Genomic DNA, 13325 nt, shown 5'->3' on the forward strand with positions numbered 1-13325 from the left:
AAAGAAATGTCCTTGGGCTATATGGTTTTCTGGCTTACATGGCAACTTCTGGATTCTGCTTACAGGGATGTTGAATTAAGTTCTGTATCAGGGCCTGGTTCAGTTCTAGCCTTGGTACTTAATTCTTTTGTTTGCTGTTGTTTTGAAATGAGAAATATATTTATAATTTCTTAGAGAGGGGAAAAGTGTTATATGGAAATTCACATACCAGTTGTAAAACATATAGAATGATATCTCAAATCTTCATTGTTTGAACTAGAGATTTGGCACAGTGATGTTATTTAGATTACCATTGTCTACTTTGTACAATTCTACATTTGTTGTTACAAACTTTAATTTCAAAAAGATACTCCATTTTGGGAAGAATGAGGTAAGAAAGAAAACAAAGATAGCACAGTGAAATTTCTGGGGGTAACACACTGTATTCCTATGATCTTTGACTTAATTCTATATTATACACTGAAAATCAAATAGGAACAACAAGCATATTAAGTTAAACATTATTAAGAAAATTTAAAATGGATTTAAAGACACTAATTTTGATTTTAGGTTTTCTTTTTCAAGCTTTAGTACTAGGGAACATAAACAATAAGGAATTTCAGAAAACCAAAATTCAGCTATGTGTAAGACCAAAATCAGCATTTGTTAGAAGTGCTTAATGATGAAATAAAGTTGTGGCAATACTTTAGTAAAATGGCCCTAGATGTATAGCAAGGTTACCTGGGTTCTTTTCCTGGATAGTTGACTGTGATTTTGTTACTTAACTTTAAACTCAACTGTAATTGGCATTAACTGAGCACTTAGTGTATGCCGAAAACATTTACATCCATTCCTTTGTATACTTAGCAATTCTTTCATAGCATTGGGTACACCTTTTTCCTCATTTGCCAGAAGGGGAAAGCAAGGGCCTAAAGAAAGTTGATAGCTTACCTAAGATCCTGGAGCCACTAAACCAAGAGTCTATATTCAAACCAAGATGTGTGCCTCTAAATCCAGAGCTCTTGACACTGTATTTTTTCATTTGTTTTAATGTTTACATCGAAAAATTAAATTGAAGAAGCCCAGTTTCTTTAAGCATTGATGTCAGTTGTCTCCATGAATATGTTTTTGGCAGGGGCATGGGTGGCAGTGATGATGAGGAGGCAATGAGGAATCCTCCCAACTAGGAATTGGTAAGATGGCTTAACCGGCAGGTTTTCCTAAAATGTTAGACTATTTAAGCAGATGCACTAGCAAGGAATAGGTCCTCTGTCTTCCTCTGGCTCATGCTTAACCCCTGAAGTTCCAAGTGGTTATTCTCACCCAAATTTAGCTGGTTGTCCCCATAGACTTTTTCAATGGAATCTTGTGTCAAGTTTTAACCAAGCAGCATCTCCCTCTTGAGGACATAGGGGCCCCCAGATATGTTAGCCTCCCTTCTCTTCTGAAGACAACAGCAATCTTACCTTCAACAATATTTGTGTACTTACTAATTATAGGTAATGTTAAAGCTTACCTGAATATTGTAAATGATGTACTGAGGATAGAACACATGTAATAATAATTAAGAAGGCAACCTTGCCTTAATACTTCTTCAGCTAATGGTACTGAAAATGAAATGTTGTTCCTATAAGTTTATGGGAAAAGTAAGTGGATTACTAATCCTTTAATGTGACAAAATGTAATTATCCAAAAGTAGTTAAAACCAATTGCATACTTCATGCTATTCATATTTTATAAGCTAAAAAAAGACATACAATGCTATGCTCAAATCTGAATTTCTTTTACTCATGTTGCATTTCATTTTCTAGTGCATTATCCAATGAGTCTTATTGGCTTCTGGGAATGAGCACTCTAAATTTGGAAAACTATACTTTTTTTGCCTTTATTCCTATTTCATTTCTTTTGGCATCCCACTTATTACTTTTTATTGCTCCATTACTTTTTACTTTGTCCTCTAACACTGAAAAGATAACCTAAGACACACTTGTTCCACACAAAAGCTGGAACTTTGGAAAACTGCTCAACTTCGTATGTTAAATACTTACTCATGCTGCTGCCCTTTTTTATAAAGAGAAAAGCACATAGATGAAAAGTTAACAACTATGTGCTTTTATCAGCCTCATGCCTCCTATTCAAGAATGAAATTGCAACGTCATGAAGTTACCATTAAAAATCTAAGAACAGAGGTGTAAGAATGCAGCCTATGTATTAAATGTTTGTGATAGAAATGAGAAGGCTGAGATAATTTTTGTGGTTAAGAATAATTAAACAACTAAAAAACAAACCCTCCGGAGCATGCTTTCCTTTTGATTTTTCAATACACAAGTGCAGAGTTTCTGCATATCTTTTCTTAATCATAACATTGAGCAAGAGAGGAAGAACTATTTTTAAAACACAGAATAGATACAAGACAGCATAAATCTGGAAGAGATCTTGGCTGTCTGCAACTCCTTTCTAGCCTTCAGAGGATTAAATGTTAGTCAGTCCGGAAAGAAAATTATTTATTCTACCCATTTTATTCCTTCAAACATTTCCAGAAAAGATGACTTCATTTTCTTTGTAATTTATTGCAAAATCTAGAATTTTTTGTGACCTTACTGGGTAGGTATTTTAGGGCAAATTCCATAGAGTTTATTGTTAATTAATGTACACAAATTACCTCTTGTGTCTCTGCCTTGGATAACATGTATTTACTGTTTAAGAAAACCAGAATGAAATGAGATAAAAAATGCAGAAAAAAGTATCTTTAGAACTTGTGTCTAAATGTTCATATATCTATTCCACAAAGGACAATTAAACAACTGATTAGCCTATTTACTGTACTGATGAGACCTGGACCATTAATCAGATTTTGTTAAGGCAAAGCTCAAATAGAGATTTACTTTTTATTTTTATTTTTTTTCTTTTTGGGATCCAGGCTGGAGTGCAGTGGCGTGATCTTGCCTCACTGCAACCTCTGCCACATGGGTTCAAGCGATTCTCCTGCCTCAGCCTCCTGAGCAGCTGGGACTACAGGCGCATGCCACCACGCCTCACTAATTTTTGTATTTTTAATAGATACAGGGCTTCACCATAATGGCCAGGCTGGTCTCGAACTCCTGACCTCATGATCCACCCACCTCAGCCTCCCAAAGTGCTGGGATTACTTGTGTGAGCCACCACCCCCAGCCTAGAGATTTACTTATTAAGGGAAAACATAGTTCCCCCAATTTAATATTTTTTATCAGTGTATTAAGTACACAACTCTTGACATATGCTTTTGTTCTCATTCCTTCTTCTCGATTTCTCATGATACTTGCCCCTCTAATTTTGTGCCCTAACTCCATAATGATTTTAACATCCTTTTGTATTTATGTTTCTGCCAAAGGAAGTTAACCTTTCTTCTTGGATGCTTTATATATGCTACCTCTTTAAGCCTCATTAACCTTAAATTCTCCATATGGCAAAGATAAGATTCAAATCCAAATCCCCTTGCCATCATAGAATATTACTTTAAAAAAATTTTTTTCTTTTTAAAATACCTCTATTTTCTACTGCTGCTTGTTCTGGTTCTGTCTCTCTTCCTTTGACACTCAAATTTCGGATGTGACCCATTTGTTTGGTGTCTTCCATTTCTTTGATAGCTGTTTGCACCTGTTGTATGCCCCCGACTCTTCTCTTGAAACTGCCTTCTCCAAGTTACCAAAGTCCTGCTAATTTCCAAAATCCCGGATTTGCCAAGTTTTTCTTTATATTCCCACATTGTTGATGTTACAGGTAGCAGTTGGAGGTAACAGAAAAGGGAAGTCCTCAGTGTTACACTGGCATATGTTTAACAACCAACCCTGCAAAGGGAAAAAACCTAAACTTACAGCTTTTATTAATGTTCTTAGTGTAAATATTCCGATTGTACATCATTTTAACCTACCATTGTGGTGTCACTGAACATGGAGTTGGGAGGATATCCAGGGAGCTTGTGTGAGCTGGCTCCAGCTAGCCAATGCATGTCCTTTTTGGGGTGTTATTATACTTCTTGGCTTTTGCAAGATGAAGCATGTGATTCACTTTCTTTCCCTTTGACTCTAGCTTCTCCCCATCCTTTTATTGCTTCTATTTCTCTCTTGTAGCCACTAATAATTGACTTAGTTGAGAATTAAATTTTGTATCCCTTTATTCTCTTCCTTGGCGTTTTCTTCTACTCTCATGTGTTTTGCCATCCCTGTAGCACAAGTGATGCTAAACCCTTGTCTGTTCTCTCAAGGTCATCTCCCCATTCAAATTGTAATTTTTTATCAGATACCCTCCCTTTTGCTTGATATTCAGTAGGGCTGAAAATAGGTTCCTTAGCTTGCCCTTGCCAAAAAAATAAGTACTTTCTTCTCTATCCTATTAAAAAGTATAAATGCAAACTATATGCCAGATACTTCATGAGGTATTTTGAACACAAAATTTGGGAATGAGTATCCATATTTTATGGATTAAAAAAATTCCAGGCTGAAATCACTTGATTAGTTTATCAAATTGACCTATCAAATAGGCAACAGAACTCAGATGTAGACACAGGACTCTGACACCCAAACCTATCTTTCTTTCCATTATATCATCAGTGAATACAACAATCATTTTTTCTCACACTGATTTAAAATGTGCAAGTAATTTTTGAGTTTTTCTGTTATTATCAGATCCTATTTAATCCCTTTTGCCAGTGTTTGTGCAAGCGTCTATCTCCTTCCTATGCTATAAGCTTCTAAAAGCAAGAGTCATGCAATATTCATCATTTTATTTCTTACTGTAACACAATTTATTGTAGTAGAAGGTACTCAATAAACTTTGATTTGGTAAGCAAAATAGTTAATGAACAATGATAATGTTGAATATTTTCATTGTACTTATGCCATAAAAGTGTTTCTCTATCATCTTTGTTGAGAGCTACCAATGATTTTGTATATAGAAGATGAATTTTTGCACCAAAGGAATGTTCAGGTTTAATTTGCTGTAATGAGGAAGAAAAATGGAATACAGAGTATGCTCATATTTTAGTGTAAATCATAAAGTTTACCAACACCCTTTTGTTTTCAGCCCAATGCTCTTTTACCCATTTCTAGCCAGATTACGGTTTACACTCCAGGGAATCTCAAATTGGTTTAGGGCAATATTCCCCCTTGCATTTCAGACAAATTCAGGGGACTCTTGGGAAGTCTTTACACCTTCAAAAATCTTAATTGGAACCTAGGACTCAGTATTGTACCCAAATTTCTCTGATTTGCAAGAGCTGTCGACACTACTCTGTTGTTAGTACAAATTGCCAAATGTAGGGCCGGGTGCGGTGGCTCGTGCCTGTAATCTCAGCACTTTGGGAGGCCGAGGCAGGCGGATCACGAGGTCAGGAGATCAAGACCGTCCTGGCCAAGGTGGTGAAACCCCATCTCTACTAAAAATACAAAAAAATTAGCTGGGCGTGGTGGCGCCTGCCTGTAATTCCAGCTACTCAGGAGGCTGAGGCAGGAGAATTGCTTGAACCAGGGAGTGGGAGGTTGCAGTGAGCTGAAATCACACCACTGCACTCCAGCCTGGGCGACAGAGCGAGACTCCGTCTCCAAAACAAAACAAAGCAAAACAACAACAACAACAACAACAACAAACAAGTTGCCAAATGTGAGGACGTTATGTGGTGCTCTGCATAAGTGCATGAGTAGATGTATCATCGGACCTTTCCTGAATCTGTAGTTTCTATTTTTTGCATCACCTGTGGTTATTTCCTGCCCTCAACAGCATGGAGAAGCTGCTTCTTGATTGAGTGTGCCTAAGGGCTCCTCTACGCATAGCAATTCACAGTCCTGCAGCAAGATAGGCCATAGGTACAGAGCTTTTCTACCCATGAAAGTAGGTGGGGCCATTTTGGCTGCTTTTGACTATGAAAGTATTTGAATCTGTAGTGTAGTAGACAACCCCAAAATTACCCATTTATAATTCTTGAGACGTCTGTTTTCTGCGATGCTTTACACTAATCTACTATGCCATCCCCTTTTTTACAGAAATGTTTTAAGTTGCTGTTTATCATAAAATATCTCCAAATACATCATTTATCAGACTCAATCACTAGCAGACTTAGAACAGTCTTAGAAGCCTTTAGCTATAAACACCATTATTTTAAAAAATACATGACAATTTGAACCAGTTCGTTGAGCATTAGGGACTTTTAAGTGAATACAAGGTAGTATCCATGTCTCAGAGATTTTACAGACAGAATATACCCACTACAGAATAATCTATTTGTTTAGTGATTCTTTGCAACTGAGCAGTGACAACCAAGATTGAGTCTGACAAAAAAGGTTCCATTACTATGTCTCAACTGATATTCCATTGTTGAGAAACTAGTGGCAATTGTACTTTGAGAAGCTTGATTTCAATGTAAATCTTCAGAAATATAGATGAGCAGATACCTCATTCACATTCTATCAGACATAGAAGATAAAATTATTAATCCGGTTGGTGAGGGTAAAACTTATATACAAAAATCTGAGATGATTTTTGTTGCTGCATCATATACCAATATGGTATAACTTTGATAATTGTCTTTTATTCTCTACCTTGCAAAATTAAGCTTTGTCAAGAGACACGAGGAAATGGCTGTTCATGGATTCCCAGGAATGCCAATTTGGACAAATAACATTAAGTTGTCCTTAGAGCCTTTTATGTGGATTGAATCAAATACATAATGGAACTCCCTATTTAGGTCTTTAATTCTTTTAACTTTAAAATTAGACTATATGAGGATATTGGAGGATGGTGAAAATTATATGCCAAGGCTTAATTCATGTGATATTACTGAACTGTGATAGAGGTTCTACTTTAAAAGGGCAGTTCTGCATGATATTTAGCTCAGAGTCTATGTTCCTACATTTTGCAAGTGATAGAATCACAACCAAATTAGTTCAGTGAACCCCCCAAAATAAGCAAATAATGAAGTTTATATTTCAAATATTCCAATTATAAGTACAGGGTTCATTTTGTTGTTTCTCTAGAGAAAATTCATTTTAAGGTACTGTGTGTGTGACGTGTGTGTGTGCGCATGTTTGTGTATGTATTCTACAATTTGTCTTATTTGGTCTGCCTTTGTCTCTATTCTCTCTCTAGCCTGGTTGCCTTGGTTACCATTACATACATGCTTGTATGTGAAGTTTCTCTTTGACGTACATTTATTTCTATGGAAACAATGACATCATTGGTATGGGTGGGTGCTTAGGAAAAGCAAAAAGAAGCAGCACTAAATATTGGTTTTTCTTTCAATTATAAAATATATCATGAAATAAATATTTTAAATTAGAGAACTATATTTTTGCTTTCATCTTGACTTGATCAAGAAGCTAGATTTTTGCTTGTTTATAGACTTGCTCGAGTAAAATGATTTAAAATGTTAAATATACTATTTCTCTCCTGATACATTATTTGGCATCATAAAACTCACCACAGATAGGTATAATAATAATAATTAACCTTAAAAGTCTCTCAAATAGTAAAAAGGCTATCTCAATAATATTTGTTACCATCAAAAAATTGTGCAAGGAATTTTATATTCACATTAAGGCAACAGCAATGTATAGATGATGGATCAAGGGAAAAAAGGCCCTATTTGTAGTTATTATTTTTAAAATCTCTAGTTTCAAAAACACAGGGATGTAACAGGAGGCTGATAGTTATTAAACCATGTTTTCTATGACATCAAATAAGTCAATGTATAATTGGTATTCCATTTTATTTTAAATCTTAAGAGGCTTTTTACATCTTTTTTTTTTTTAAACGATTTTCCTCCCCTTTCTACTTCCACACTACTCCAATCTATTTTTTTTTCTTTATAGATGATGTGGAAACCTGCCTATGATTTTCTGTATACCTGGAGTGCTCACTATGGAAATAACTACAGAGATGTGTTACAAGACCTTCAATCAGCCTTGGACAGAATGAAAAACCCTGTGACTAAACACTGGAGAGAATTAACTGGAGTTTTAATACTAGTAAATTCTTTGGAGGTTTTGAGAGTAACTGCATTCTCCACTTCTGAGGAAGTGTAGAAATAAAGGGTGTGTTTTTGATGGGAGGGAAAATGAGGTAATGGTGTATGTGTGTGTGTGTCTCTGTGTGTGTGTATCTGTGTGTGTGTCTGTGTGTGTGTGTGTCTGTGTGTGTGTGTGTCTGTGTGTGTGTGTCTGTGTGTGTGTGTAAGAAAGAAAGAATCTCAGAAAAGCATTATATTAATTTTCTTCATCCTCAAAACCAATTTTTTTTTTTCTGATGAAGGCGCAGCCTAACTGATAACCAAGATGGGTTTTATCCTTAAATATGTATTTTTGTGTATGTTTCAAATACAAGTATTAGGCTGCTTTGTTCTTAGAAAGGAAAGAAAAAAGAAAAGTGCCCTCTCTCTCTTTCAGTGTCATTTTAAATTTACTAAGTTAAAGCTGTTTGAATAATTACATCACACAGATATCTGGGTAAACTAGAGACTATCAACATGAACAAGGCAGTGTTCCCAGGAGGCAGCTAGAAAGAGGGGAAGCAAGCACACACCCTGTGGCCAGTCACGGCTGCCTGCTTTCCACACCTGACCTCTTCAGTTCATCAGTGGGGTTTGCCAGCATCACCCCCATTTTTCATGAAGAGAAACTCAGGAATGGAGAGAACGTCTGAGGCTACATAGCCAGTACAAAGTAGGTTTTCTGCTTGAAAAACCTGTTTCTATTTCTTTTTAAAAAATCATACTGCATAACAGAATAGTAAAAACAAAATGCATGTTAAGACTTACAGGGAAACAGTTGCCGTTTCATTTTAAGTGAGCCTTGCTACTCTTTTTCATCATCTCTTGAAAGACTGACAGAAGGAGAATATGACTTATCAGAAATCTGTTGTCTGCATGCATGGACCTAGTGTTTTCATTAGCTTCCTTCAGCATCTTGGGACCTCTCTAATCCTGCCTGACTTGGGACTTTTTCTGCAGGATTATAATGTAAAATAATTCTTTAGCTCTTGGAGATTTTTAATAATATGAGTTATTAAAAACCACCACCACCAGAAACTTGATTAACTCGGTTACACTGTTGAGTAGAGAGGTCTTAACCACCAAAAACACTGATATCTTTATGTTGGCATGCTCACGCAAATACGTGTGTGTGTGTGTGTGTGTGTGTGTGTACCACAGTGTTTTATAAAGCACAGCCTAACTGATTATATAGGACAAAAATTATATAGGACCCTGGGTCAGTATAAATGCTAATGGCTGGCAAAGTTCACAAAGAGATGTTCTGTGCTTACTCATCTGTTCAATCCTCTGGTTGCCTGCCAGTGTTTATGTGTGTATTTGGACAGACATTCATTTATTGTCATTCAGTCAATAGGTAGAGTATATGTGTCTATTTTTTGGCAGGCATATAGATGCTTGAGGCTAATAATGGGGAAAAAACCAGCATGAACTCTGACTTTAGTAGTGCTAAGTAATAGATAATTTTTAAAAAATGACACCGTTAAATATAAAATGGCATGCATAATAACAGTTGCAATGGAGAGGTTGTGGTGCTACGAGATATAAACATAGAGATGCCATCATATGAAACTGGAAGTGGGGGTGGGTCAGGGAAATTTGTTCTTGGAAAGAAATAATGAACCTGAAGGAAGAGTAGGCATTGTCCTGGTTTGGTGGTGTGTAAGCAGTGATCCCACAAAGCACTGAAGCTCTTAGATGGGTGGGAGCTGAATAGGTGCAGATAGCAGGGGTGAAGGAGTGAAAGGATAAAAGATTCAAGGATGAGATGAGGATGGCCATTAAGGCTGCTAGAATTTAGAAAGAAAACATACAGCCTCAAAGAAATGTGGGTAAGCCAAATAAGGATTTTGTTTTGGGAACCTGAATAAAAGATGTCCATTTGGCTAAAAAGTAAAAGCAGAATCTTTTTAGAGCTTTAAATATACCCACCCTGAGATATTTGGTATGCTGGAAATGGTAATTCAAACTGGGGTTTAAGAACAATCTTGGCCGGGCGCGATGGCTCACGCCTGAAATCCCAGCACTTTGGGAGGCTGAGGCGGGCGGATCATGAGGTCAGGAGATCGAGACCATCCTGGCTAACACGGTGAAACCCCGTCTCTATTAAAAATACAAAAAAATTAGCCAGGTGTGGTGGCGGGCGCCTGTAGTCCCAGCTACTTGGGAGGCTGAGGTAGGAGAATGGCGTGAACCTGGGAGGCGGAGCTTGCAGTGAGCTGAGATCGCGCCACTGCACTCCAGCCTGGGTGACAGGCTGTCTCAAAAAAAAAAAAAAAAAAGGAATAATCTTTAGGGCTTTCAATATTTATATTTAATGATAAGGGAACACAGCCTGACCAAAGAATTATGTACACACATTCAAGGACAGAATTTATTTTAATTAAAAATAAATTATGAGAGAAGGAAAAAAAAACAAGTTTTTACTTTCAGAACACAGTCATTTTTAGTGGTGATTTTGCTTTCTTTAGAACATTCTTGGAATCTTATTAACATGTCAGCTAACCAGAGAATTTTGGGAAGGGATAGTGGGGATTAATAACTGGGTTTTTCCAGGCTCCAAGATCTGAGAAGACAGAGATCTTGTTAGCTGATTAGTGTAGTAAGATTAAATAAATAATTTCAGGTTCACATTGCATCATGTATTATGATTGTAATTGAGAGTAATAAGAGTTTAAAAAAATGAAAAACAAGATCTCTGTAATTTAAGGATGAAACAATGGTTTAAATATTAATACACACAAATATATTTTATAATCTTGTAACAAATCCTTCCATGGGAAAATTTTTTTTTTTTTTTTTGAGCCAGAGTCTGGCTCTGTTGCCCAGACTGGAGTGCAGTGTTTCAATTTTGACTCACTGCAACCTGCACCTCTTGGGTTCAAACAATCCTCCTGCCTCAGCCTCCCAAGTAGCTGGGATTACAGGCATGCACCACCACGTCCGGGTAATTTTTGTATTTTTAGTGGAGACAAGGTTTCACCATTTTGGCCAGACTGGTCTGGAACTCCTGACCTCAGGTCATCCACCTGCCTCGGCCTCCCAGAGTGCTAGGATTATAGGCATGAGCCACTGCTCCCAGCCTTCCAGAGGAATTTTAAGCCCATGTCCAAATATTCTGTTTGTATAAATATATTCTAATTTTTAAATAAATAGTTTCTACTTTTCTGAACTTTATATTTTTTCTTGCTATAATGGATTTTCATAATCAGAAAAGATTAAATTAATAATCATGAATTGCCTTTAATATTTGGCAGTAAGTCAATGAAATAATTAGGCACTTATATCCCATCTTTGACATCATTAAAAGCATCAAATCCCATTAATCTAAAACTTCTTTAAGTATTTTGAAAGCAGAAAATGCTTATATGGTTCTTTCAGTTCCTCAGGCTTTTTGTCTAATGATGCATGACTTAGGATAAGATTTTAATTCAGTGCCCAGCTTGAAACATAATAATTTTTCTGTATAAGCCACAGATCCTCTACTTCCTTTGTGTTAAAGCCGTTATATGAAACAATTAACTAGGAGTAGTCAATAGTGTGTCATTAACTGTTCATACTAATAAATGGATATAGCACATTTTCATGGCCTGTAATGTAGAACATACTATATAAAGTTTTCAGTTTAGGGATGACTAGGTTTCTGGAAGGAATAGAATGCTAAATCAATGGATGGCATTGGGCTGAGAAACATTGCTGCTACTAATCAGCCTTGAATGTTTAATGTGAACATACAAAAGAGAACATACATACACTCAAATTTGTACAATGCTGTAACTGGAAGTTGAAGGACTTGAATTTTTATATTGTGCTACTGTTATGTTTTCTGTAATTGTTTATATCTAAGGAATATTTGAGGTAATATAAAAGAAAAAGAGAATAATGAACAATGATGTCACTGGAGGCTTTTTACATTAAAATAGATCATTTTTCTTCTTATAGATAGGTAAGTCCCTCCTCCTTCTGTATGAACTTTTCTCCCACATGCTGCTGTATGGTTTAGTGAGAGTGAAGTTCTAAAGAACATCAATATGATTGGTGGGATAATCCAAAGACATTTTTTCAGAATAAAATGTCATGTCGAAGGTTTGTTTCTTGCATATGTATTTACTGGTCCACAGCACAAAATAAAGTGACCACATATACATAGGAAAGTTGAATTTGTACACATACAGCATCTGAAATGTATCTGATGTTCAGCATCAAGATTTCACTGAACATTGTAGAAATGTGTATCTTTTGCATGTATATTTTACATTGATTTTCTATTTATGTACATCTAGAAAGTTTTAAGCCTAATAGTTTTGTAATTTTGAATAATAGTGTCAGTTTATATGTGAGGGAGTAGAGACAGAGAGGTTAGCACTGGATAATAATTAGTAAGGCCAAAGGAGAAAATTTCATAGAAACTGTTGTTGTAATAATGAATACAGCATGAAAGGCTTCCTCTACAAGACACTAGTCGAGGAGTTGAGAGCTGTGGTTTCTAATCTTTGTCCATTATTCCCTGTGAGACTGTGGACCTGTCACTTGGCCTCTCTGGTCTTCAGTTTTCTCACCAGTAAAACAAGGAGCTTGAACCAAATGACCTCTAGTGTTCCCCTTGGGTTTAAATGTCTATAAATGTTCAATGACTAGAATGTATTGTGTTTTTCTTTATTCATTTTGCTTTGAGAAAAGAGAATGTGATTTAAGAGTAATAATTTGAATACCAATTATCCACATTAAAATTATGTCCTCGGCCGGGCGCGGTGGCTCACGCTTGTAATCCCAGCACTTTGGGAGGCCGAGGCGGGCGGATCACGAGGTCAGGAGATCGAGACCACGATGAAACCCCGTCTCTACTAAAAATACAAAAAAATTAGCCGGGTGTGGTGGCGGGCGCCTGTAGTCCCAGCTACTTGGAGAGGCTGAGGCAGGAGAATGGCGTGAACCCGGGAGGCGGAGCTTGCAGTGAGCCGAGATGCGCCACTGCACTCCAGCCTGGGCGACAGAGCGAGACTCCGTCTCAAAAAAAAAAAAAAAAATTATTCCTCTATGTGTAAGGCACAGCACATTTAGCACACATACATAAGCACACTAAGCACTTTACAATATCCTCATTTATTCTTTACATAATCTTTTGAAATTGATTATGTAATACACACTGTTTTTGAATAATTGGTGACTTCCAGCTACTTAAACTACAGTATGGTGCTTGAGTACTGAGTTAGGAGGTCAGCATTTGTTTCACTAGGAGCTTCTCCAAGCACGCTGCCAAACATGCTCCAGTCTCATTGTCAAGGCCTTAGACCAGGCAATCACTACGGCAGTGGTTCTTCAACTTCAG

At 36.7% G+C, this 13325-nt stretch overlaps 1 protein-coding gene across 1 annotated transcript in view; it reads left to right on the forward strand.

Annotated features, from left to right (window-relative positions):
- Nucleotides 1–12919, forward strand: part of MACC1 (MET transcriptional regulator MACC1) — a 90594-nt gene extending 77675 nt beyond the window's left edge. The window contains exon 5 of the mRNA XM_055272489.2: nucleotides 7821–12919. Within this exon, the coding sequence (XP_055128464.1) occupies nucleotides 7821–8033 (213 nt within the window). The 3' untranslated portion in view covers nucleotides 8034–12919. The remainder of the gene's footprint in view (nucleotides 1–7820) is intronic.
- The last annotated feature ends 406 nt before the right edge of the window (nucleotides 12920–13325 follow it).

This window comes from Symphalangus syndactylus, chromosome 3 (assembly GCF_028878055.3).
Source record: "Symphalangus syndactylus isolate Jambi chromosome 3, NHGRI_mSymSyn1-v2.1_pri, whole genome shotgun sequence".
Lineage (NCBI taxonomy): Eukaryota > Metazoa > Chordata > Mammalia > Primates > Hylobatidae > Symphalangus > Symphalangus syndactylus.